We start from the raw sequence: 26,041 nt of genomic DNA on the forward strand, positions 1-26,041 counted from the left end.
TACATTTAAATTTCAAACCTGAAATAAATCTGCACTTTTTCATTACCAGTTTGTATATCCACAACATTGAAAAAATATACTTTGTTTTGTAGAAAAATCCACACATAGATTCAGCTGGTATTTGGAAATACAATTTCATACAATCCAGACACAGTTTGAAAAGAGAAATAAACGATAAATGTAGAAGTTTGAAGGAACTGGTAACTTTGTACAAATAAATTTCAAACCTGAAATAAATCTGCACTTTTTCATTACCAGTTTGTATATCCACAACATTGAAAAAATATTCTTTGTTGTGTAGAAAAATCCACACATATATTCAGCTGGTATTTACAGTTTCGGAAAGGAAAAAAATGGTCTTAGCCTCAAGAAAGTATGAGGATTTTATAGCAGTTATAGTCATTGTTGTAAGTAGCAAAGTATTGTGTACACACAGGGTGTGGATGCACCCTCTTTCTTGATTAACTGTTGTGCAATGTTATTATGTACTTAATTGCGATGTTGTTGTTGTTGTGGGCGTAATGCCATTTTTCAGCAAACAGTTGATTGGCTATACATGGTGACCACTATATCTGGTGAACCTGGGAAAACCTTTCACATACCTGCACTGGCTGAGCCCAAGACTTGAAACCACACTATCAGTAAATGCAAGTGTTTGAAATCAATTGACCACCATAATTACAATCATTTCACATGGAATAGTGTAAATATATAGTGCAAATAAATCAGTCTCATGTCATGTACAGGGGTGATGATGTTGTGACTATTTTATTATCTGACACTCACTGAACATTCAGTGAAAAATGAGTCATTTCCTACCAAGTTAAATATTTATATTTGTCTTTTATGTAGTAGTAATTAATTAATCTTTTGTACTACTGATGGTTCACTTTAGCAAGGGATCACTTTATAATGCTGGTATTACAGTGGTTCCTTGCTGTACTGAACCTATATTGTACCTAGCTTTCCATTTTTTTATGCCTTTTTGTAGCTGGAGTGATGTTCTGTCCCCTCCGGCACACAGAAGATGGGTTTGAAGAGCAGTTTCAAGTCAACTTCCTCAGTCACTTTCACCTTATACAGCTTCTCCTTCCAAAGCTCAAGGAATGTGGGGAGGATAACTCATGGGCAAGAATAGTTTTTACATCCTCCATTACACACTTCCTTGGACATATTGACCTTAGATGTTTTGGTAAAAGGTAATTAATTTACAATTTTATAACTGCATCAGATTTCCTGGCCAGTATTTTGATAGAGTTTAATGTAAGGTGCATTGTAAAATATGAATCAGAGTTATCATTCTTGTGAACTTGTGTCTGTTGTTTGCATAGTCTGAGACAAATTATCAGGTAAAGATTTTTTGAAAATTCTACATGAATGGTAAAGTTTAATTGGTATTGTTGAGTGTGCTTTTGGGATGTCACACATACTCAAACATCAGGATGCACATGCTGACCTAGTTACTTTTGTTGTGTCAGATGTACTCAAACATCAGCATGTACATGCTGACCTCTTTTGTTTTGTTGTGTCAGATTTACTCAAACACCAGGATGCACATGATCACCTAGTTTCTTTTGTTGTGTCAGATATACTCAAACACCAGAATGCACATGCTGACCTAGTTACTTTTGTTGTGTCAGATTTAGTCAAGTTACACCAGAATGCACATGCTGACCTAGTTCCTTTTGTTGTGTCAGATATACTCAAACACCAGAATGCACATGCTGACCTAGTTACTTTTGTTGTGTCAGATATACTCACACACCAGAATGCTGATGCTGACCTAGTTACTTTTGTTGTGTCAGATTTAGTCAAGTTATGCCAGAATGCACATGCTGACCTAGTTCCTTTTGTTGTGTCAGATATACTCAAACACCAGAGTGCACATGCTGACTTTTGTCGTGTCAGATACACCCAAACATCAGCATGCACATGTTGACCTAGTTCCTTTTGTTCTTAGAAAGACTCAAAATTTCATCATGTATCATGGTAAAATATTATTGTTTAACTGGATGAGAACTTGCAAAAAAGTGCTTCATAATATCTGGTATTTCATTACAATTGCTTTTGTGATAAACAGACTTGACTGTACATGTTATTTCTTTTAAATGTATCATTTGAGATTAAAGATCATGTAAAGTTTGATAAGTTAAAACCTGATTTAAACCATCAAGCTCATATTCTTATAATCTGGTGAAACATTTCCCATAGTATTTGGTAGAAACTTTTATATTCTCAAATTGTTTATTTATGATCTGGCAAAATATTTGCTGTAGCACTTGGTAGAAACTTACACAGGTTCAAATTCTTGCTTCATGATCTATAAAAAAAATTGCTGTAGCACATGTAGAATACTTTATACATTCCAGATCAAACTCTTCCTTCATGATTCATCTTTCATGATCCATCCTTCATGATCCATCAAAATGCTTTAAGACAGCAAACTATGCATAATTTCTGTATTATCTGCATGAAGTCATTTCCAACACTGTATCATACACTGAAAATAGTTGGATAAAAAGTAGTCAGATTTAAAAGAATCAACTGCATTGAAACTGGAACCATGGAAACTTGCCAACATAACAGTACTGCCTCAAGTTTATTTTTACTCTTAACTATATAAATGTGCCATAACCTAGGGCTTGATTGGTTCATGCTCCACCTTTATGTGACATCATACTTTTTATGTCATCACTGAGCATATTATAAAATGAAAATGGTTTACAGACTTTTAATATTATATTTTTATTATCACTGGGCTAGGCAGCTTTAAATATTTCACTATATTTTCACTAGGCTAGACAAAAAATCTGGGGGTGGGGATTGTCAGGTAGGTGGTGTGATATGGATGCAAACTAAGAAAATCTGACCATTGGGAAATTAGGTTTGTACCAGGAGCTTATAACTATCTCAGATTATAATTACACCCTAAGACTGGACTTCCATATTCTATCCACATACCATGTATTTGGTATGTAAGTTGAGTCCAACTGCAAACAACATAGACCCTGATTTACAGTTACACAATTTGTTGTCACTGCAATAGGCTCAGGACTGCATACACTATACATATTTCAGCATTCATACACAAATTTGTTATCACTATAATAGGCTCGGGACATCATACATTATTAAATTTCAGCATGCTTACACAATGTGTTGTCTTTGCAATAGGCTTAGGACTGCATACATTATACAAATTTCAGCATGCTTACATAACATGTTATCACTGTATTAGGCTCAGGACTGCATACAGTATACGAATTTCAGCATTCTTACACAATGTGTTATCACTGTATTAGGCTCAGGACTGCATACAGTATACAAATTTCAGCATGCTTACATAATATGTTATCACTGTATTAGGCTCAGGACTGCATACATTATACAGATTTCAGCATGCTTACACAATATGTTATCACTGTAATAGACTCATGACTGCATACATTATACAAATTTCAGCATGCATACACAATGTGTTATCACTGTAATAGACTCATGACTGCATACATTATACAAATTTCAGCATGCTTACACAATGTGTTGTCACTGTAATAGACTCATGACTGCATACATTATACAAATTTCAGCATGCTTACACAATGTGTTGTCACTGTAATAGACTCATGACTGCATACATTATACAAATTTCAGCATGCTTACACAATGTATTGTCACTGTAATAGACTCATGACTGCATACATTATACAAATTTTAGCATGCTTACACAGTGTGTTGTCACTGTAATAGACTCAGGACTGCGTGTATGTAGAGATTGATCATATGAAATTCTGTTTACCCTCATGACTGTCATTTTTCGTAAACTCTCATTTTCATACCCTCTAATTTTTAAGATGCCAAATTTTCACACATCAGTCCATAAATATTATAAGTAATATTTGTCCTTTATTTTTTATTTTTTTTCCAGAGAACTCAATTGTTATTAAAAGTTTCAGACTGATAGTATCTTTGAACATGATAATTATTATATTTATACTATCAGTATTTGTACACCTGAAAAATAATAATTAATATAAGGTGTACAAAAAATTAACAATAATAGAAAAATGAATATGCCAGCATGATATGAAGTTTTAAAATGTGTTTTACCATATGATTCATATACAGGATTGAAGACTTTCATGACTATTCCCCTCATCAGGCCTATTGTGACTCCAAGCTAGCTATAGTCCTGGCTTGTTATCATCAGGCTCGAATTTTTCGAACAGAGAAAGCAAAAGTAGCCATCAATGTTCTTCATCCAGGGATTGTAGACACCAGATTGATTCATCATGTTGGCCAGCCACTAAGATGGTTTCTAGGGGTTCTTGCAAAGCTTCTCTATAAGGTATGGGTTTTTTTTTTTCCTTTTTTTTTTTTTTTAAGGTACTGTATATACTTGCTTATAAGTCAAGTGCAATTGCAAACTGCACATACCTAGATCTGAATAATGAGCCAACATATTTGGAGTAATCATTAGAACAAACAGCATAGACCTTTATCTGCTGGTTCATTGTGTGATGGCAGATAGGATCTGTGTTGTTTGCATGTGGACTTTACTTAAAAGTGAGTATATTTGATGCAATGTTCTTCCTTGTTTTCTTTTATGGCTGTGAACATCTTGAACACAAATCTAGCAATTTTTCAACTGTGGGGACTGCAGCCACCAACAACACTGCAATCACCATGAGAAATGGAAATATTCCCCTACTCTTTTGCAGCAGCATCACCTCTGATTTTGACAACTTTAATGTCACTGAGGTGTTCTTTTGTTTGGCTACCTTGAGATGATCAGGTACAACCCAGTATAGTCATTTTGGGAAATATGCAGACCTCTGTTGATGTTTTGATCCCAGTATGATCACTGTTTATGATATGCTTATGTGACATGATTGTTCATGAAGTCAAGCAAAATTTCTTCAGAGGCTTCCTAATTTGTTGTTTAACAATAGAGAAATTTCAGATGCTCGTAACTAGTCAAATATCATCACGCTATGCTCTTGGACAGCCAATCAATCCTTTCTTTGAAATGCCAGAAACACATGTTTTGGTGCACTGAGGCCATATTGAGTACAGTATATACTCACGTATAAGCCTGTTCGCGTATAAGCCGACCCCCAAACCGAACAGGTATAAACACTAAAAAGTGTATGACTTGCATGTAAGCCAACCCACAACTCTGAGACATCTCAAGATGCACGAGGTAAGTTCAGAATGCATTTATTTAGGCAAACTTATTTTTAAAAAATTACATGTATACTTATCTTGAAGTTGGCATGCAAGATTATTACAAAGAAATGGTATATAAACTTGTTTGAAAAGTAATTTATGTAATTTTCTGTTTTCTTATTGCTTCTGCCTAAATTAGATTTGTGTATAAATTTTATTGAACGATGAAAAAATTTAGCAATCGTGAGTTGCTGTAACACTACCTCTCCCTTTTAACTCGATTATTCTTGTTTATGCATTTATTGCATTGAACATTTTATATCAGTGCACTGGTAATTATGTTTTTACTTTGCTTTGAAATTGTAAATACCTAACTCATTAAAATGTAATCCCAGTATAACATCACAACGAACAACAATACGGTTTGATTCAATGCTTGCAATTAGGCTACTACACATATTTACATAATGGTATCACCGCATGTACATTGTAGATTTGGTTACGTGCTGAATTAAGTACATCTCTTGTAGTCGAATCATGTCCGCAGTTTTGCTAAACTTTAATGATGTCTCCAAAATAAATAACGAAGTTTCAGAAATAATGCTTAGAAAATTATGCTAATATTGTAAACGCTGAGTTGTAGTTTACTTTGATGTATGTGACCTTACACCATACCTGTCAACTTTCATGCTGGGAGGGGGAAAAAATCCTGATTTTCAGGGTTGCTCCATGCCTACCTCCAGATTTCATAATATCTTCTGATTTTTGCAGAGAATTCCCGATTATTACATTATGTCTTTGATTTTCATTTCTTCTAAACAAGAAAAGTTCTTCATGTTCTGTTATATGACCTGTCAATTATTATTGTGACAAAATAATTATTAGAAAATACTCACATGCAAAATAATAACAAAATCAATCCTAGTACTTTATAAAAGTGTAATAATTGTGGGTTCATCGAAAGTTATTTTTTTTTACATGCCTATGTAATAGGGCACCGAAAACTTATTTTTTTCATGTCCCAAGATTTACAGCCATTACAGTAGTCAACAAAAAGACCTAAAAACTGTCAAGTTTAGACATTGGCCCATGGATAAGCCGACCCCCCTTCTTACAGGCCTTTACTTTTCCCCAAATTATTCGGCTTATGCGCAAGTATATATGGTACTTGCCATGTAAACTGTCCCTGAATGTTACCTGGCACTGAATATGTGGTGAGTGCAAGAAACAACAGCACTTTAATGTTTCCAGACTATATAAACAACAACAAATGTAATTCTGTGGTCAGCAAAGTGGTTAGCACATACATCTACAGTGTTAACTCAACTTTAACATCAACACCACCATCAGGATGCCAGATTGAATCGTTGGTGGTCCACTTACAAAATAATGTGACTGTGTTTTGGCCCAGAAAATAACCTTGTGTGCATCTCTTCAGAATTGGAGTATGTGACTGTCAAGGAATTGCACATGAAAACAATAATGAGTCTCACTTAGTTTTCCTTGACACTCCGCAAATCCAAGGTTGTAATTTTCATTCTACACTAATGAATATGTCTTCTACTTCTTATTCTCAGTCTGCTGCATTGTCATTGTGAAACATTGTTTGATCTTTTATAATGACCTCTGTATATGGCAATCATCATAGTAGTATCAATGTTGTCAAGAATTGCTTTGATTTCCTTTCTATCAAATTGAATGCTGTTGAACAGTGCCATGATGCCGTTGTTGTCAAATCCAATCTTGGTACTGGAGATGTAATCGTTGCCTTTGTCATGTTACCTTTGTCATGTACAAGGTTACCCTCAATTTCCATGTAAGCCAGACATGGAAGAAAAAAATATATATGTGTCCTGCACTTAACAATTCTATATTTAGTTGCTTGGGGTCCCTAGCCAGGTACAAATAATAATGAAAATCTTGGACATTGTGATCTACTATAACAGGTGCACCCATATAAAATATTGCATCAGGGTAATTTTTAATTTGCCTTCATTTATACACTATAGGTTTCAATTAAATACATGTTATGTCCTGTCCACATCTGTAATCCACTTCCCATTGCCACATTGGAATCATTGAATGGGTCAAATGTTGTTTAGTGGCTTCATTGGTGTTTATACCATATGGGGCTGGCATTGTTTATGATAAGGGCAATCAGTTTTGGTTATCAAGTGACTAATCATCATAGTTGATCTTGAATAAATTGAATCACTTGCAATCCTAGATTTTTTTAACCTATCAGTACTTTTGATGCTATCAACGACTTGCATTGCAGCTTGAGAGGTGGTCGGTGCAACGTGAGCAGAGGAAAAAAAAACCCTAAGTTTTTAACAAAATGATAATGCTTCTATCCACTTTCTGACATGGACAACTTAAGGGAGAGTGTCCACATCAGATGCAGGTAGTCGCAGGTTCAAACCCTGGTCAAATCATACCAAAGACTTACAAAAATGGTACTAGCAAGTATCTCGCTTGGTACTCAGCATTAAGAAGCTAGTGTTAGGACTGGTCGGCCTGGTGTCAGGATAATGTGACTGGATTGGGACATCATGCTACATATCTGTAACATGATGCCTCAGTGCTAGACATCACTATAAACTGTCATCCTGCAGATATTGTAGCAATATGACTGGAAAAGCTGCACTAAAAATCCAAATCACACACACACTCAAGGTAAATGAAAACCAAATTCCCACCAAGATGATATTACTTCCATCTATACCCTAACATGGACAGCTCAGGGGAAAAGGAAAACCAAAGTACCATGCTGAACTGGTCCAAGAAAGTTTAGACTTAAATGTGATTAAAAATGTTTGGAGAACTCTGAAAAGTTGTGGTCAGAGGAGAGTAAATCATATTAATTCAAGATTTATCTACAAGTATTGGCAAGGAAACATAGTATGACCTTCCATTACTTTATACAGTGTGACCCTGCTATAACACGGTAGTTGGGAGCCATAGAACCCGACCGTGTTATAGACCGAACCATGTTATAAGCAACCAGGTCAGTTAGCTGAAGAAAATGATGCATGTAGCCAAAAAAAATTGCAGGGATGATGTAGATAATAAATGCAGGCGGTAAAATACGTGCTTTCCTCTGCAGTTACCATATTAAATTGATGCATATTAAATGAGAAATACGCCTGTAGTGAAAACAGAGAAGTCATATATAATAGTTTACTTTATTTAGAGAACCACAAATTGGTACATGTTCATGAATACTGTTTATATATACATGTCTAATGTATAGCATAAATAGAGTATCAACACCGTGTACTCACCCGCAAATCTCATCATCTACATTTCATCAATAATACAAGCAATTCCATCGAAAATATGCACACACACACATTTTAAATATTCAATAATTTTGTCACAGGTAATATTGGTCTGAATTCAGTGGAAAAACAGCACAATCATGTAACGAATGATGAAGCACATTTACTTTTCAGTACATCCCAAGTCAGTAAAAGCTAGTGTTTTAAGCCGCCATTAGTAGCATTTGTAAGCATAAACTTTTTCCCTGCAAAAAGGAAACTTTCATGGCACAGTTAACATATTCCAGTCATGTTGGAAAATGCCAAAATCCGTCAGATTCCATTACTTTTATTTAAGTTTGGTACTGACTTCCTTTAAAGAAAAATTCTTTGTTTTTATTGAAGATTGTAGTCGGCTTTTTTTATGAAGGATGCTTTATTGAAGTCACCGCTAAGGACAGCTTTGGAGAACCAATCAACTGCCCATTTCATATTGTGGCAGGAACATCAAATAATTGTATTGCATGATTGAGACATTTCTTTTCCCTTTTACCGAGTATGTTTTCATAACAATCGCTGCTTCAAAGGTAATCTGTTTCCTTTGAAATTTCAGCAAACTATTTTATCTGGTTACATTTTTCAAAAGGAATTGGCTGCCGTTTGGTCTATTCTAGTTACTGTTCCTCCCTGCCTATTGAATAAACCAATAAGTAAGACGTGTTTTTTTAATATTTATTATTGTTATTTACATTTGTGGTAGCAGCGTGATGCTGCCTTCCACGCATGCGTCAGAAATTTAACAAAGGGTTGTTCTGAAGGATTTAATTCTGACTGAAAAGAAGAGGAATTTTACTTACCATCCACATACAAATGTCAGTCCTTGTAAACATATTAATTACTAGCGAGATAATGCCTTTTCCGGTTGATCTCTGTTACCAGAAATGTCAACAACATAAAAGCGGGTATCTCACAACGTACAGTTCTCATGTCAAGATAAGCAGATTATGATATAACAATGCACTGTTTAGATGGTTTGTCAATATGGAGAAAAAATTTGTTTATGTAACAATAGATAAATTTCAGCACATTTTATATCCAGTTTGCCGCTTCCTTTCATGGGGCCTCTGAATTTCTCCACTCCAAACCAATGGTTGTATATACAAGTTTAAACAGCCAACAATGTCACCAATAAAAAAAATTGCCAGATGGTGTATTTTGCCACCAATAAGGAAAAAAATCCAAGTTTGCGACATTGGTGAAGCCCTACGCCATCCCAGAATAAACTTTTTACATGTTATTTTGCATACTTTTAAGAAGGAAAAAACTACTCTTTTGTGTGTACGAGGAAAATACATATAAAATTGCAGGAGCCATGCCAAAATCGTCATGTATTATTCATACGTGATCTCTTCCCAAAATGATAATAAACTTTTTACTTTTATTTTTGTACTTTTAAGAAAGAATTTTTTTTGTGTACAAGAAAAATACATGTATATGAAATTTCTGGAGCCACACCATGACCGTGTTATATCCAGATTTGTGTTATAATGGAGCGTTATATAACGGAGTCACACTGTACTGGGATCCGTTATGAGAATATTCAAAAGATTACAAGAAGGTTGGGGGGGGAGCAAATAACTAAGTATTTAACACTGAGTAAATGTCTTCTGTATTAATATCATGCTTACATAGCTGCCATTACATGCCATGTCACATGAAAAACATAATCTTGAATGCACAAACATCCCAACAAGGTTTTGTTTAAAAAGAACATGATTTTCAAGAATCTTAGCTGTAAAGTTTTTCCCATGGCAAAATAAACATTTCTTGACCACCACAATATAATTATGCCTATAATCAGTATGTATGAACAGTAAACAGTCCCACTCAAAGCTTAGCTAAGCCTGTCCTTGAGGTACGCATTTGTTTTTAGATTCAAATAAAAGATGAGGCATTCTGAGATAAATAACCACCTTTCAGATGTGGTGAGTTCAATTCTGCATTAGCAGAGTTCATTTCTCTAATTTGCATAGGTAAAGTACACAAAGTATCACAACCGAATTCATCTGAAGTACATTAAGGAGAGGTGCTAAAGAATTGATGTTATTATACATCACTGCATTGAATGAGAATGTTGAAGCAAATTAATAAAGCAGAAATGTTTCTTAGAATTCTGATATTTGCTCAATACATAAAATGCAAAACATGATTATTTCAGTTGTCAGAAGAGAGTTCTAGTGTGATTCATTTTTGAAGAGTGTGAATGATGAAGCAACACACTATCAACAAAGCAAGGGATGCCCAGCAAAAATAAATGTCAAAACTCAAGGTTCTCAAGCACAATATCAATGGTGGCATTTAATTCATTTAACTGCAAACTTTTCTACAGTTACTAGTAATTGTGATGTCTGTTGAAGTAGGAGGATCATCTTTATTTAGCATATTGAACATTTACATTAGTTTTCCTTATTCTCAATTTATTATTCGTAACCTTGTTAAAATACTAAATATTAATTGATCCATGCTTTTTTGTGATGATTTTAGCCATGAAATAGATTGACTGAAAGACAATAATGGACACATGTTTCTGTTTGCACAATTGATTTGTGTTGATAAAGCGTAAACACACAAACTGGACAGAGGTATTTTGTACTGTATTATCTGTAAAGACCCCATTAAACTTAAAAACGTTATATTCTCCCCTTTGCCCCATTGAAATGGTCAATCCTTAATATATATTCATTTTTCTATCAAGACAAGCATATCTCATGGTCAGACTTCATCAAATACAGTTTTGACAATGCAGACATTATGATCATCATGAACAACTCGGTTCTTGCCAGGATTTGTTCGTAGAATCCATCATGGAAGTTTGGAAAACAACAGAACCATAGAGTCTCCAGTGAATGCAAGGATGAAAACAAATGACACTTGCATTACTTTCAATCCCAACACCTGCAGAACTACTGAAAGCAGCATAGATTACATCAAATTAAGCATGTTTTGCCATCTAATGGATTTTAAAGACAGAAACATGATGTATGTTTTTTTAAAACTGTTTAATGTCAGTCTGGTTGTGACTGTGTCATTGTTTGCGTATTTGACAATGCTAAATCTACCTGTGTTTGTGTATGGCATTGATATTTGACAATACTAAATCTACCTGTGTTTGTGTATGGCATTGATATTTGACAATGCTAAATCTTCCTTTGTTTGTGTACGGCATTGATATTTGACAATGCTAAATTTACCTGTGTTTATGTATGGCATTGATATTTGACAATGTGAAAACTACCAGTGTATGTGTATGGTGTTGATATTTGACAATGCTAAATCTACCTGTGTATGTGTATGGCATTGCTATTTGACAGTGCTAAATCTACCAAATATTTCTTTCTTTGTAAGTGTATTAAATGCTTTGAAAAAATAGACAAGTTTATTTCTGTTTTATTCCAGTTTGAATTTACAAACATCTTCTTTTAGGTTTATATGAAATATAGCTTATTATTCAATGACACATGCACTGAACCCCCTTGAGACCTCAAAACACACCTTTTGAGTCTCAAAAGAAACCCCAGCATTGTCAGGGAATGTTGCAGATACTGTATGTGTTTAATTCATAGACGATATGATATTTATTCAAGAAAATGCTTTAGCTAACTTTGGGAGCTTTTCTATAGCATGAAAATGTATTTATACTAAATGTGTTCTTTTTGTTGGACAAGTTATTTCTGCAAAATATATTTTTCTCATTTAGCTGCCAAGGTTTAGTTGCATGGTATTTGACTTAGTTGTGTATAAAGGTACTGTCTCCAATATTTCTTCCAAAACTATTTTTATTTGACATATCCCATTAACATAATAACCTGTAGATTTTCTATTTACAGACTCCACAGCAAGGAGCTGAAATAACTCTTTATGTTGCCCTATCACCTGAAATAGAGGGCATGAGTGGACGTTACTATGACAACAGCCAGGAGCAACTATCAGCTAGTCAATCATACGATACTGAACTACAAGAAAATGTTTGGATGAGAAGTTGTCAGCTTCTGAAGCCAAAGTAGTTTTAAAAAACTTAAGTCAAAACTAAGTTGTTAAATAAAACACAAACTGATATTTAAGTTCTGACAATGTTTTTTTTTTTTGCTGTTGCTGGCATGTATTACAAAATATGCATAACTCAGAAAACTCAGGTAGATAAAATATTATATAACTTCTCCTGAAGAAAGATGTTTTCTGTCACAATTATTTGCTAGGCATTGAAATTGTCATAAATGTATGCTCCAATTATTCATTTTGCATTAATCTTTTGTTAAGTCTTATTGTTGGCAATAAAGAAATTTATGTAAAAAAACTTCAAATTACCATTTTTCATTTTGTAATTTTCACATGTGACACCTGCCCTGTAAAAGAAAAATGTCTGTTTGCCATTTATCCCTCAAGTGTTCACTTAATCTCAAGAACAAAATTAATGTCTTTGTTCTCCTTTTATCTCTCATGTTGTCCTGTAATCCCAAGAAAAGACATAACATATGTATTAGGTGCAGTGATATATGCAATTTTCACATATTTCATTTGACCACAGACCACTTCACTGTGTCATTACATAAATAGAGATGGCACGCTATAGTCTTCTGTCAAAATGGTTTGAATAAGTGATCACTAGAGAAGTTCAGAATGTCTGTCTTCCTAGATTTCATTAATTTGGTTTCAGTTTTGTTTCTTCACAATATTTGCTTTGCTAATAAAATCAATGTTTTTTTTATCACAGAATTGCCCAAGAAGTTGCAAATAGGATATGTATCAGTTGTTTACACCAATTAATGGGTCCAAAGTCATTAAAATCACCAGATTGCCACCGATATAACTTCTGTGCTATCAAACCTTCAAATTAAGTTGCAAAAAGATAAAGGTTATATATGTCCTCAAAATGAATAAAAAATATTTTCATGTTTTTACACCTTTTAAATTTTCAGTTAGGGAAAGAGAAAAAATTCCAAATAGTATTTCAAGGAATTTAATAACAATAGCAACCTATTAGTAATATAAGTACATACTCTGAATTGTTAACGTAACAATTACTTGATGATGGTGAGACAATTTTGATATAACAAGATTGCAGTAAAAGACACATTATATATCTGACCCATGTTTAATAGTCCTTACTATACCTAACTGAACTTTTGTTAATAAACCATTTTTCTCTCAGTCACAGCGATTTTGACCTTTGACCTCTTGACCCTGAAATTGGTAGGCTTCTTCCTTACCCTAAGTGTACACCATGCACAAAAGTTTGGTCCAGGTCTGCTATGTAGAGCTAATGATTTTGTGCAGAAACCCATTTTCTTCTTTCAGACATGGTGATCATTGATCTTTTACCCAAAATTAAAGGGCTTCTTTCTTTTCCTAAGTGCAAGCCATCCACAATGTTCAGCTGATGTATTGGTATACAGAAATGATTTGTGTGTAAGCCGTTTTTATTCTTCAGTCAGTGACTTTGACCTTAGTCCTTTTGACTCCAAAATCAGTAAGATTCCTTTCCAACTCAAGTGCAACCTATCCACACAGTTTGGTAACTTTATATGATGGAGGAAACCATTTTGCCATTTTCTTCTTTCAGTCATGGTAACATTGACCTTTTGAGCTTAAAATCGGTTGAGTTCTACTGTATGCCAAGTGTGAGTCAGCTACAAAGTTTGTTAACTATGGATGGTGGACAGCTCAAGAAATTGTGAAGAAATCATTTTTCTCTTTTCAATTACAGTGACCTAGATCTTTGACATGTTGAGTCTGAAAATGTTTAGTTCTTCCTTAGCCCATGTGCAAGCCATCGACAAAGTTGTTGAATGTAGATGATGGAGAACTCAAGTTGAACTGCAAAACCAAGTTTTCTTCTTTCAGTTTCATTAACTTTGACCTTTGACCCATTGAGTTCAAAATCAATAGATTTCTTATGATCCTTAAGTGGGAGGCATTTACAGAATATGGTAACTGTAGATGGTGCAAAACAAATTATTGCATGGAATCCATTTTTCTTCTTTCATTCAGTGACTCTGACCCTACACCTTTTGACCCTGAAATCAATAGGAGTCTTTATTTCTTTTTTCCCTCAAGTAGAAGTTACCCACAGTGTTTGTTAACTGTATATTTTGGATAATGTGAGTTATTGTTTGGAAACATACTTGTTAACAATTGAAGGATGGTCATTGTAGGATAATATTGCAAGCATAAAGAAAAATTAGAAATTGATATTATAAATTTCATGAGATTTGAATCATTAGGAATGTGCATTTTGTCTAATACAGTCCTATCTCACTATAAGACCCTTCGTTATAATGAAAGTGCATTGTGTATAATACAGTCCTACTTCACTATAAGACCCTTCATTATAACAGAATTTTTGTTATAAGATGTGCATGGCCATGGGTCTGATATAATTTTTAGTGTCATTAACATTTCATTTATAATGTACTTTGTTAAAGGCCATTACACTATAAAGCAGTATACTGTGATACTGTGACTTCCACTAACAGCACTTCTATAAGGGAGTACTGTGTGTATAATGTATTTAATTAAATTGCAGTGTCACTGTAAGGCAGTATAGGTCAATACTGTGACTCCAATGGATGGCATTATAATGAGGGAGTAATGTACATATAATGTACTTCATTATAAGATGAGCTTACTTTAAGGCAGTATACCATGGTACTGCACCTCCCATTGAGTGTAGTAATGAGTGAGTACTTTATGAATAATGTACTTCATTATAAGGCAGTCTCACTATAAGGCAGCATACACTGGCTCCCATAGACAGCATTATAATGAGGGAGTGTTGTATATACACAAAGCCAAATGTGATGAAGAAAAAAACAATAATGCTGACTAAATGATGGAGGGTATATGCTCCAGTTTCAAAGTTTTGACAGTTAAACATTTCTTCTACTGAAAGCAGAAGTTGAAATATGAATTTGACATGTTCATTTGGATTCTTTTGGGTTTTTTCTTACTGAGAGTGTGCTGACTGTTTCTTACCCTAAGCCAGGACAATGTTGTGACATTATAAGTGAATAACTGTTTGATAAATAAAACTCATTTGAACACACTATTGTTATGAGTTCTAGAATAAATCACAGATCAAAGATACTTATAACATTGCAATTACAGTAATGAGTCCTGGAATACATCACATATATTTTGTGTAACTTTTTGTGAATGACTCTATTTAGTGTTTTATTTTTGGCATTTAGATTGCATAGGATCCATAAATAGATGTCAGTTTTCTAAAAAATAAACCTGTTTTCATGTTTGGAGTTATTTATGGTTGACTAGTTAAAGTCAGGTGGTTGAGTGCTGTGAAGAACTGTGGGTCACATGAGCAGGTATTGTGAACTATCAGATTGAGTAGTAATGTCAGTCATGTGGGGTATATTGTGACACATAGTCATGTGGGGTATATTGTGACACATAGTCATGTGGGGTATATTGTGACACATAGTCATGTGGGGTATATTGTGACACATAGTCATGTGGGGTATATTGTGACACATAGTCATGTGGGGTATATTGTGACACATAGTCATGTGGGGTATATTGTGACACATAGTCATGTGGGGTATATTGTGACACATAGTCATAACAGACTTGTGGAGATGTTAGGAAAGAACTGTGCTATTCATTCTTCTGATTTCAGATTCTTATTTCATTTGTTTTTGTGTTAATATCAGTCTGCAGATGTGTTTCATGTTGTGCTTAGATATAATTTGAGAGGAAACATTTGTTTGGATTATTCATTGAAATTACAAAGTGCTCTGTGGACTAAAATATTATTCTGGACTATTGTGAAATTATTCAAAGTAATTCTGGACAATGCCATTATGATACATTAACAGACTAGTATATTTGAGGATCTGGAGTTCATTTGGAACATCCGATTCTTTTGGATCTGTGTTGAACATTTTTAGGATTATTTTGGATTTAATTCATAATACAGTAAGTTCCTCTTAAGTTTTTATTTTTTGAAATTCAAGAATTTAATTTTTTTTGAAGTTTTAAAAAGCTTGTTGGTTTTGCTTCTTTGTATTCATAGTTACTGTCCATAGAGTAGTAACAAAACATTTAAATTACTGTTACAAGTCCTAGAATACATCAAAGATTAAAGATACTAATAAAATTACAATTGCTGTAATTTTTGTTTTTCATTGCATTGATATACAATTGTGTACAGGCAAAGTGCAATGCATTTTGCCTGTGTTAACAGCCATAAGTTTAATAAATACATTTAAATGTTATAGAAGTTTCCGATACATGTAGAACATAAGGTCATCACATATGGGATATATGTATATAACAAATACATACATGCTATTTACCTTCTTTGCATATGTATGTCATGTTTTACTTATGTAAATTCATTTATTCTGGCTTTCAAATGTATTACTTGCTTTTATACCTGCATCTTGTGTGTACAAATCCAAACACATTTGTTTAACATATATGATATTTACAGCCATAATACAAACTATGTGAAGTTAATTATAAATCTTCCTTCTGTCAAAATGCAGTGCTTTAACTGATATGTAGGATTAAGTGACAGATTATTCCAAGGGCCAGTAGAAAATTAACTTTTCAGATCTTTGTTACATTGGAAATCATGATTTTAATCGGATCAAGTATATTAAAAGATGCAGTATGTTTTGTTGATGTGGTAAAGTTTTGTTCTTTGCTGTATTATTGTATATACAAGCTTCATTGTCCACATGCTTTATTATTGTCATATGCAAGATTTGTTATATGCAAGATTTATTATCCCCATACTTTATTGTTTCTATATGCAAGATATATTACCCCCATGCTTTACTATTGTTATATGCAAGATTTATTGTCCCCATGCTTTATTATTGTTTGTCATGTTTGCTTAGCCCCAGTTCATAAGTCATGTATAAACTAAGGTATTATTGCAATCCATGGTTGATGTCTAAACTTTGCCACAGGCTGGAGTTAATCTCTGACGCAAACTTACCGTGACCAGAGAGAAGACCCGGCATCTTGAATCCGCCAGGTGTTAGATAGTGCGACTTCCCACCAATTTGTTACAGCTTTGTCCTAAGATCAGAGGAACCCGCAAGGGGAAATGGGGCATGTTCTAAATCCATCTCCACATGGACAGACAGTGAGAAGGACACTGTCTGTTAAGTTTGATTGGATTGGGTCAAAGCGACATCCAATCAGAACTGAGATGGAGGGTGTGATAACAATTTTGATCCAAATTATAACTTCTAACTAACAAGCAAAAATTTAGTCTTACCTAGGAAGATTGGTGAGCAATATAGGGTTACTCTGAGGAAGCCACTTTTAATTTGGTGGTAAAACTTAGAGAGGAGATTCTAACAAAAGACGAAGCTTCATAAAGGAAGCTTTTTGGGGACAGAACTTCTGGTTCAGTTAAGTCCTGAGTCTCGAAGAGGGGAGACGGAAGTGAGACTTGCAGAGCAGTCGGAGTCGACAAGTCTAGTCGGTGGTGAGAATCAAAAAGGACAAGTGGAGAAGGAGGAGGATGTTAGAGAAGTCAAGAGGAGAAGGAATTTGGAGAAATTCAGGAGGAAGGGGAGAAGGAATTGGAGGAATAGGAGAGAAGAATACACAGATAAGTAGAATATAAGGACAGGTGGAAATCTATCTCACACTAGTAATCAAATGATGCAATAGGCTATCACAGGGTCAAGTAGAAGGAGAGTACTTGGGAAATTTTAATAACTTGACTATTGAATGGTCATTAAATTGTTATGTGTTGATTTCACTTTTTTGTGTATTCAATCATTTAACTGTCAGATTGCTGACTGGGGGCTCAGGGCTTTACATCTATCTTTCACTAATTTAACTTCCAACCAAAATCAAACCTGGGTGGGACTTCTATAATAGTTTAAATAAAATATTTAAAGCGCCACACCCCACACCTACCACAGTGATGGCATAACAACCCATCAAGTTGCATTGTTTTATGCAAGATTTATTATCCCCATGCATTATTATTGTTATATGCAAGATTTATTATCCCCATGCTTTATTATTGTTATATACAAGCATTATTATCCCCATGCTTTATTTATTATTATATGCAAGATTTATTATCCCCTTGCTTTATTATTGTTATATACAAACTTCATTATCCCAATGCTTTATTACTGTTATATGCAAGATTTATTATCCCCTTGCATTATTATTGTTATATGCAAGATTTATTAACCCCATGCTTTATTTTTGTTATATGCAAGATTTTTTATCCTTTTGCTTTATTATTATATACAAGCTTCATTATCCCCATGCTTTATTATTGTTATATGCAAGATTTATTATCCCCTTGCTTTATTATTGTTATTTGCAAGATTTATTATCCCCTTGCTTTATTATTGTTATATGCAAGATTTATTATTCCCTTGCTTTATTATTGTTATATGCAAGATTTATTAACCCCTTGCTTTATTATTGTTATATGCAAGATTTTTTTTATCCCCATTCTTTAAAGGGGTGATATTATGAAACCTGCAATCTGTTTGTCCATAACCATTTATGCTTTAGAACCCTAGGGTGGAAATTTACACAACATAGAACATGGGTTACTGATGTGATGACTGTTTACAGGACATACATAAATTGTAGGCCCATCCCGTGGGGGTTTTGAGTAGGGGTGAAAGGTTAAATATACAAAGTTGCAATTGCAATGACAAAAAAACATTCCCCCAGATATTTTTGTACTATATTTTCTGCATGTATTCTGTAGAGGAGGAAACATGCCATATGTACTTGCTTATAAGTCACGTCCAACTGAAAATAGAATATACCCTAATTTGCAATTGCATCATATGCCAGCAGATCATGGTCTGTGGTTTTTGTTCTATTGATCTTCAGTAGCAAACTGAACAGATCCAAATATACCAGCACATTATGCAATTGCAGACCTGGATCTACGCAATTTTTGCAGTTGAACCCGACTTACAGGTGAGTACAGATGGTAATATCTAACATGATTTGACTCGGATCCATAATGTACTGATTCAGGTTAACATGTCTACATACTGGTGAAATATTGTCCATAATAAGCCAGGAGTTGGATAATGACACACACACACATGTAGAAACACAGACAGACACATTTTCTTTGCATTTAATTAGGTAGGGTATTGAATTTTCATTTGAGAAATATATCAAAGTTACCATTGTCAATTTCTTCCGACTTGCATCTCGAATCAGTCGAACCATCAAAAACAAACCCATCAAGTACATGCCATCAATGTCATCACACACCCAACTACAATGTCCACAATCTCTCCACATGCCTGTCCAGGTGTACCAGACTCACATGCTAGGTCATGTCTAAAAGCGAAATTGATGATGTGGTCAATCATTCTGCTGCTATGAATGTCTGATAGTTATAGCTCACATAAGGCCAGCTCCAGGCTCCATCCTCCGCTGTAACACTACATCCCTTATAATAGCAACAGCCTGAGAAACTGGAGTGTTTTCTCGGTCTTCTTAATTTATAATCCATCAAAGCATGTAGATAAGCTCTTTTTTATGTGCTATAACGCAAAGCATTACAATCTGTAACTACCTTAACATGTGATGAAAACAAGATTAACGATTTCATTATTTTGTTATTATTACTATCATTAATTTTGTTATTACTATTATTATTTTGTTATTATTACTATAAATATTTTGTTCTTACGTTCGTTGTTACTTTCATCTCCATTTTGTTGCCCAGTCACACTGAAGCAATGTTCTTGCGGTCAGAAAATTGATAAGAACCATCGCCCCAAAAGAACTACCTCAGTAAAAGCCTAGGGTTTTGGCGTAAATGAACAATACCCTCAAATATTTAAAAAAAAAAGAAATTTAACGCAATATAATGCCAAGGACATCAGTCAATTAAAATGGAAAATTTAACCAAATTTTAAGTAAGTTTGTTTCTTGAACAATTCTAAGTTCATCAATTAGGCTACGTCTAAAATTCAAATCGAAGTAAACATTTTTAAGAAAAATTCATAGTCAGGTTGGCCAGAACTCTACCCTCAAGCACGGCGATATATCAAGCACACAATATAAATTAAATACGCATAACACTATACAAACTGATATACATGTAAATGGTTTGTATGAATATTTTCAGAACCTAAACTTGGATGGTAAGGACAGAAGTACGAGCTTAAATTAACTCCTATATTTCTTTAGAGAATCCAATCATTGAATAGAGAATTTTGAAAGCAATGTCAAATTTAAAGAATAACAAAACTCCAGGATTATATGGAGTATGTCATAAATACCTTAAACGTAAAATCTTACGGCCACCATATGCCGAAAAAGACTGTAACCCTTCCTACTTGACACCTCTACTGTAAACCAGTAGATCTGTCTCTTATCCAAAGAAAAATATCTAGTAACCAAATCAAATAAAGACAATCTGAATATATCCAATTGTAAGGAGAAAATAATTCATATTATTTACATGACTATTGAAAATGGACGCTAGTGATCGAAAGCTGCTAATGTTTGTACAAGAGAGAGAGAGAGAGTGACCTTTGATACAATGCAGCAGTCAACAGCTTCTCTTGCATGTATGGATTTTATCTGCTCTGAATTGCATTGTTTTATCCATTACTTTAAATTTAACGAACATTAGCAACCCTAAAATGAATCTACATTTTTTGGGAGGTATTAACCACGACAGAATGGACCACAATAACCTCACAATAGCCATGCTGCACACTGCACATTAAAATTTATCTGCCACCATGATAACAACGGCAAGTCACATCGATAACCTCAGACTGACTATTCCATGAGAATATCTTCAATTTGACTATTCCATGAGAATATCTTCAATTTTTATTGATGTACTGGTATGGTTTGTCCTAAGATAAATATTTTGTTTTGTTTCTTGGCTATATAACATAGATCTATTTTAACAGTCTATGCTTCGTTCACTGGTGAAAGCAAATGCAATAAGTTCCTGTGTTGTTTCAAAACCGATCACGTCTATTTAAGCTTTATGGGACCATGGACTACAGGCAAGATCTACCAATAATCAAACACTGGCAATATGTATTCTCACTGAATTACTAATGACTATGCATTCCCGATACATAATCTCACTGAATTACCAATGACTATATATTGGCAATGCATAATTTCACTTAATTACCAATAACCGTATATTGGTAATGCATGATCTCATTGAATATATTTAATTTTCTGCAAAAATATTATATTACTTATTTGTTACTTCTACAAAAGTTTTTGATAGTTCAAAAGGAACAGGATTTTGGGAGAAAAAAGGTTTTAAAAAGCGGCATTTCAGGGAAATTCTATATTGTTATCACTGTTTGCTATCTATCTAAATGAACTTTAAAAATACTTGAATGTTTAATTTGCATTGTTTGTTAGTTGTTTTTAGTTTTTTTCTAAATTTCATTATATGCTATTGTAATGTAACAATGTATATTGGACTTAACCTTGTCCAAAATCAAGCTTATTTTCTATTTGACCTGCATTATTGATGTCTGCTCCAGTGGCCTAGTGGTTAGTGTCTGCCTCGGATGTGGGAGGTCGTGAGTTCGATCCCCGGTCAAGTCATAACAAAGACTTCAAAAATGGTACTAACAACTGCCTTGCTTGGCACTCAGCATTAAGAGGTTAGTGTTAGGACTGGTCGGACTGGTGTCAGGATGATGTGACTGGGTGGGACATCATGCTACATGTCTGCGGCATAATGCCCCAGTGCTAGACATAACTATAAACTGCCACACTGCAGACATTGTAGTGACATGACTGAAAAATTGTTAAAGCTACGTTAAAAATCCAAATCACACACACCTGCATTATTGATTCTTTTTATTTTATTCGGTAAACAACTATTACAGATCTAAAATATACTCTGCTGTATGGGTTTAATATCAAGATATTTATTAATAGAAGTATATATATTTATTTGGGTCTGGGTTTAGTTATTGGAATTACCGTCAATTTACCTGGTGTACCTAACATTGTCCAGGTTATATTATTATAATTTTAGTAACGGATTTCCTAAGAAAAACTAAAATTTTATTTTGTAAATGTTAAAAACTTTTTAGAAGGTTATAATCATTTAAGTAATAGTTTTTATTTTATAGAAAATGTTAATTGTGACCAGAGGTCAAGTAGAGGACTATATAATCTTGTCATTTTGTTTGGAATTTGTTTCTTCAAATCATTCAGATTAAGTGAATTTTCACCGTAAATACAAAAGTGTTCTTATAATATTCTTGGAAGTAGAGACTTGGATTTATAGTCGAATAAATACAAAAGGATATATTCTCAGATTTTATTATTGTGATCCAACAAAAGGCTGTTGGTACATCAGCATTATACAGGTTATCACAGGTACATCAATACTCTCATCATTGGATTTAATTTGGATTTCAGCTGAAGTTTATTCAGAACTTTTGTATTCAGGACTTGTATCTGCAATTCTAGGATTATTTTGAGATTCATTTTCACTTTGTGTTCTAGGGAAATAAATTATTTGTTTAATTTTACGAAGCTTTTACCTTTTCACTCTTTTCTATTATTTATTTTAAGAGCATAGACTTGTAACATGAAACATTGCGATTACATCAAAATAAAACTTTCAGTTGATGGAATTACTCAAAGGATCAAATTAAGTTTACTTATTTATGTAGTGCAATAACTTGAGTAATTATTGCAATGATTGGAAATTAAAAGGGGATGTAAGGAAAACAAAGGTACCAATTTTTGGTAAAGATTATCCGAAAATATTGATTTCATTTTCATTTATAAAAGAAGGGTTCTCATTATTTTGGTCATAAAGTCATAAATGTCAACTCCATTTCGTAAATTTCCATCTTAGTAACATTTTGTTTTTGTGGGATTTTTTGTCCTTTTGTTTGTTGTTCGTTTTTATAAACCCACCTGTAATTCTGGGAAAGCTAAAAAAAAACCCAATAATCCAGCTGGTACAGTTTGAAATATGAATGAAAAAAAGTTGTAGAGACAAAATTTATATGGAAGTTTAAAATAGTATATATTTCTTCATGGATTTCCCCTCTAACACTAATGTGAGGATGTCACTATATCAGAGATAAGAATTCTTTATTTTAGATCCGATGGTCCGTGCATCTAAATTAAAATATAAATGTATTGCAAAAATATAAATCTTTAATATGCTATGTACAAATATGGATACACATATACAACTACAGAATGATATTGTAATTGTTAAGAACAAAATGATGTAAGACATTTCAAGAATAGTTTTTTTTTTCCATCTATCAGGTCAGATCCTAAAATGGGGGGGTGGGGGGTTAATATTATAACCAGTGATATATTTTTAATATAAAAATTATGAATAGGTAATTTCAATGAGTAACATCTTAACCTGCTGAAAGGTCCAGTCCAACTACAAGATGCACAGATCTACCGTTGCATAATGTGCCGACAGATCGGGGTCTATGCAGTTTGTTAGGAGTAATAATTAAAACAAGCATGAAACAAAAAGATGTCATTTGATAAAGACTCCTATCTGATAATGATTTTGGGAATGAGGACCTCATATGCTTACTTATTAAATCACAACGCTAAAAAATAATTTTCAATATGTATCAAACTTGTCAACAAAATGTAATAATACACGAGTGCAATAATAACTAATTACAAACACATCTTGCAGGCAAACGATTATATAGTATATGAAATAACAAGTATTTAATATGTGGTATAGATGGAACATTTACAAGCGACTAAGCATGTTATACTTTTCTTGGCATCATTAAAGAAATACCAATCATTGTCTTTACTATTCAATAAGAAACAAAGGGGAAGAGTAACATGGACTTTATAACCACATGTTTTCTCTTCATAACTGCCTACAGTTTGCTGTCAGGTGGTCATGGATATATTATATTATTTCATCAGAGAAATCAAAGACAAAATCATGTTCTCATAGGCTCTGCCATGACTTTCATATCCGATGATGTTCCAATAGAATCAGCCTTGAATGGACCAATATTGTTTTTTTATTTTCTTCCTTGAATTCACATGTTTGTGAGAGCTTTATGGGTGAAAACACAAAATGGATCACTGATAGATATTTCTTCAATTTCTCATCAGTAAAGTTCTCTTGCACTTAGCAATCTTAATATACAGGGCATTGACTTGCAATTTGATGCTTTACGCTAACCACATGACTGGAAGAATGAATATCGCTTTGGAATCTTCAGAAATTTAAGTGAGACTTTTTCATTTAGAAGCTACCTTTCAATGATCATGTCTATTCAAGGTTTGTATAATTGACACACATGACTTTATGTCGTCATTATGTGCAATAATTGTATGATATCACACATAAACAAACAAACATTCCTATATATATAATGCAGAATTACTTCCACAGGAGTAAAATAAAGTAAATTATTATACCAACTGGTCATTTTATTTGTTGATGGTAGCAAAAGTAACATGCATTTTAAGTAATAGATAATGAAGCACAGTGCTACTTAAGGTGTTTTCTCTTAGACATTCTGCTAAAATTTCAAGTAATATAAACCCATATCTTGACAATTTTCGAGTACAAGAACAGAATATCAAATGGCCAGAAACCTTCAACATTAATGAATACGCTGATGCATCTCAATTAATTGTATGTGAAATATTCACCATATCAATATAAAATATGTACAAGTATCTCTCTAAAAACTTGTGTTATCGACCATGATATTATCCCCCTGAAATGCATGGTCTGGATGCTTTTGCCCAACATGTCTCTTATGCAAACCGTCCACACTTTCCTCGTATGTCGGAAGGTTTTTATCATTAACTTGTAAACTATCAAGGGACGGCTCATTGTAATCTTGCGGACGCAGCTGGTGGGATTTCAGACCCATGGGCTTGAAGCACAACTCAAATGTCTGAAATTAGAAAATGGACACATATGACAAGAATATTGAGATAAATATGACTGGACTCTTCTTTGATTGACAAACATTTTCCAAAGCAAGTAAAATATTTATATTTAATGGGAAGAGAGAACAGATGGTACAAGTTTAAAAAGGAGTCGCAGGCCACCAAGATATTATGTTTGCCAGCTGATCTATATCTGCTATAATTATTTTCAAATGTAATAGCAAACAGTATCTAATGCCACATCAAAATACATATTATTTCAATTTATCTAACAAAAAGGTTTCAATGCACTGCTTGTACGAGGGGTTCAGTCGCTTCGCATTGCTCATTCCTCACTTTATGCTAACAGCATGTTTTCAATTCATCCTACAAAGGGCAATGTGTTCATAACATGAATTTGGGACACCGAGAACCAGTGGCAAAGAGTTGGTTTAACCCTATTGGTCATGTGCTAATTTAGCCTGCTTCATAATTTGCAAACTTGGTGTTACCTATAAATAATTAATAAAAATGCCTTTTTAAAAAAAGACATTTCACCAAGTTCAAACAAAATGCTTAAAATGATTTATTTATATCGTACCTGACCGGAAGTTAGCCCATATTTTGAAATCTGCGATAAGAAATATCTGTTTGACAACATGGCTGCAGACAAACTTTTA

General features: G+C 33.7%; 2 protein-coding genes across 4 annotated transcripts in view; one reads left to right on the forward strand and one right to left on the reverse strand.

Annotated features, from left to right (window-relative positions):
- Positions 1 to 12,783, forward strand: part of LOC149798214 (polyprenol dehydrogenase-like) — a 30,090-nt gene extending 17,307 nt beyond the window's left edge. For all 3 annotated transcript variants that reach the window (XM_089963301.1, XM_089963302.1, XM_089963303.1), the window contains 3 exons: positions 992 to 1,199; positions 4,129 to 4,348; positions 12,317 to 12,783. In XM_089963301.1, the coding sequence (XP_089819427.1) occupies positions 992 to 1,199; positions 4,129 to 4,348; positions 12,317 to 12,493 (605 nt within the window). In that variant the 3' untranslated portion in view covers positions 12,494 to 12,783. The remainder of the gene's footprint in view (positions 1 to 991; positions 1,200 to 4,128; positions 4,349 to 12,316) is intronic.
- A 138-nt stretch (positions 12,784 to 12,921) lies between these two features.
- LOC149798215 (sodium- and chloride-dependent taurine transporter-like) overlaps positions 12,922 to 26,041 on the reverse strand; it is a 99,909-nt gene continuing 86,789 nt past the window's right edge. Inside the window, exon 13 of the mRNA XM_089960853.1 lies at positions 12,922 to 25,387. Coding sequence (XP_089816979.1) covers positions 25,169 to 25,387 — 219 coding nt within the window. The 3' untranslated portion in view covers positions 12,922 to 25,168. The remainder of the gene's footprint in view (positions 25,388 to 26,041) is intronic.

The sequence above is a fragment of the Sinohyriopsis cumingii genome, chromosome 6 (genome assembly GCF_028554795.1).
Source record: "Sinohyriopsis cumingii isolate HCF-2022 chromosome 6, ASM2855479v2, whole genome shotgun sequence".
Classification (NCBI taxonomy): Eukaryota; Metazoa; Mollusca; class Bivalvia; order Unionida; family Unionidae; genus Sinohyriopsis; species Sinohyriopsis cumingii.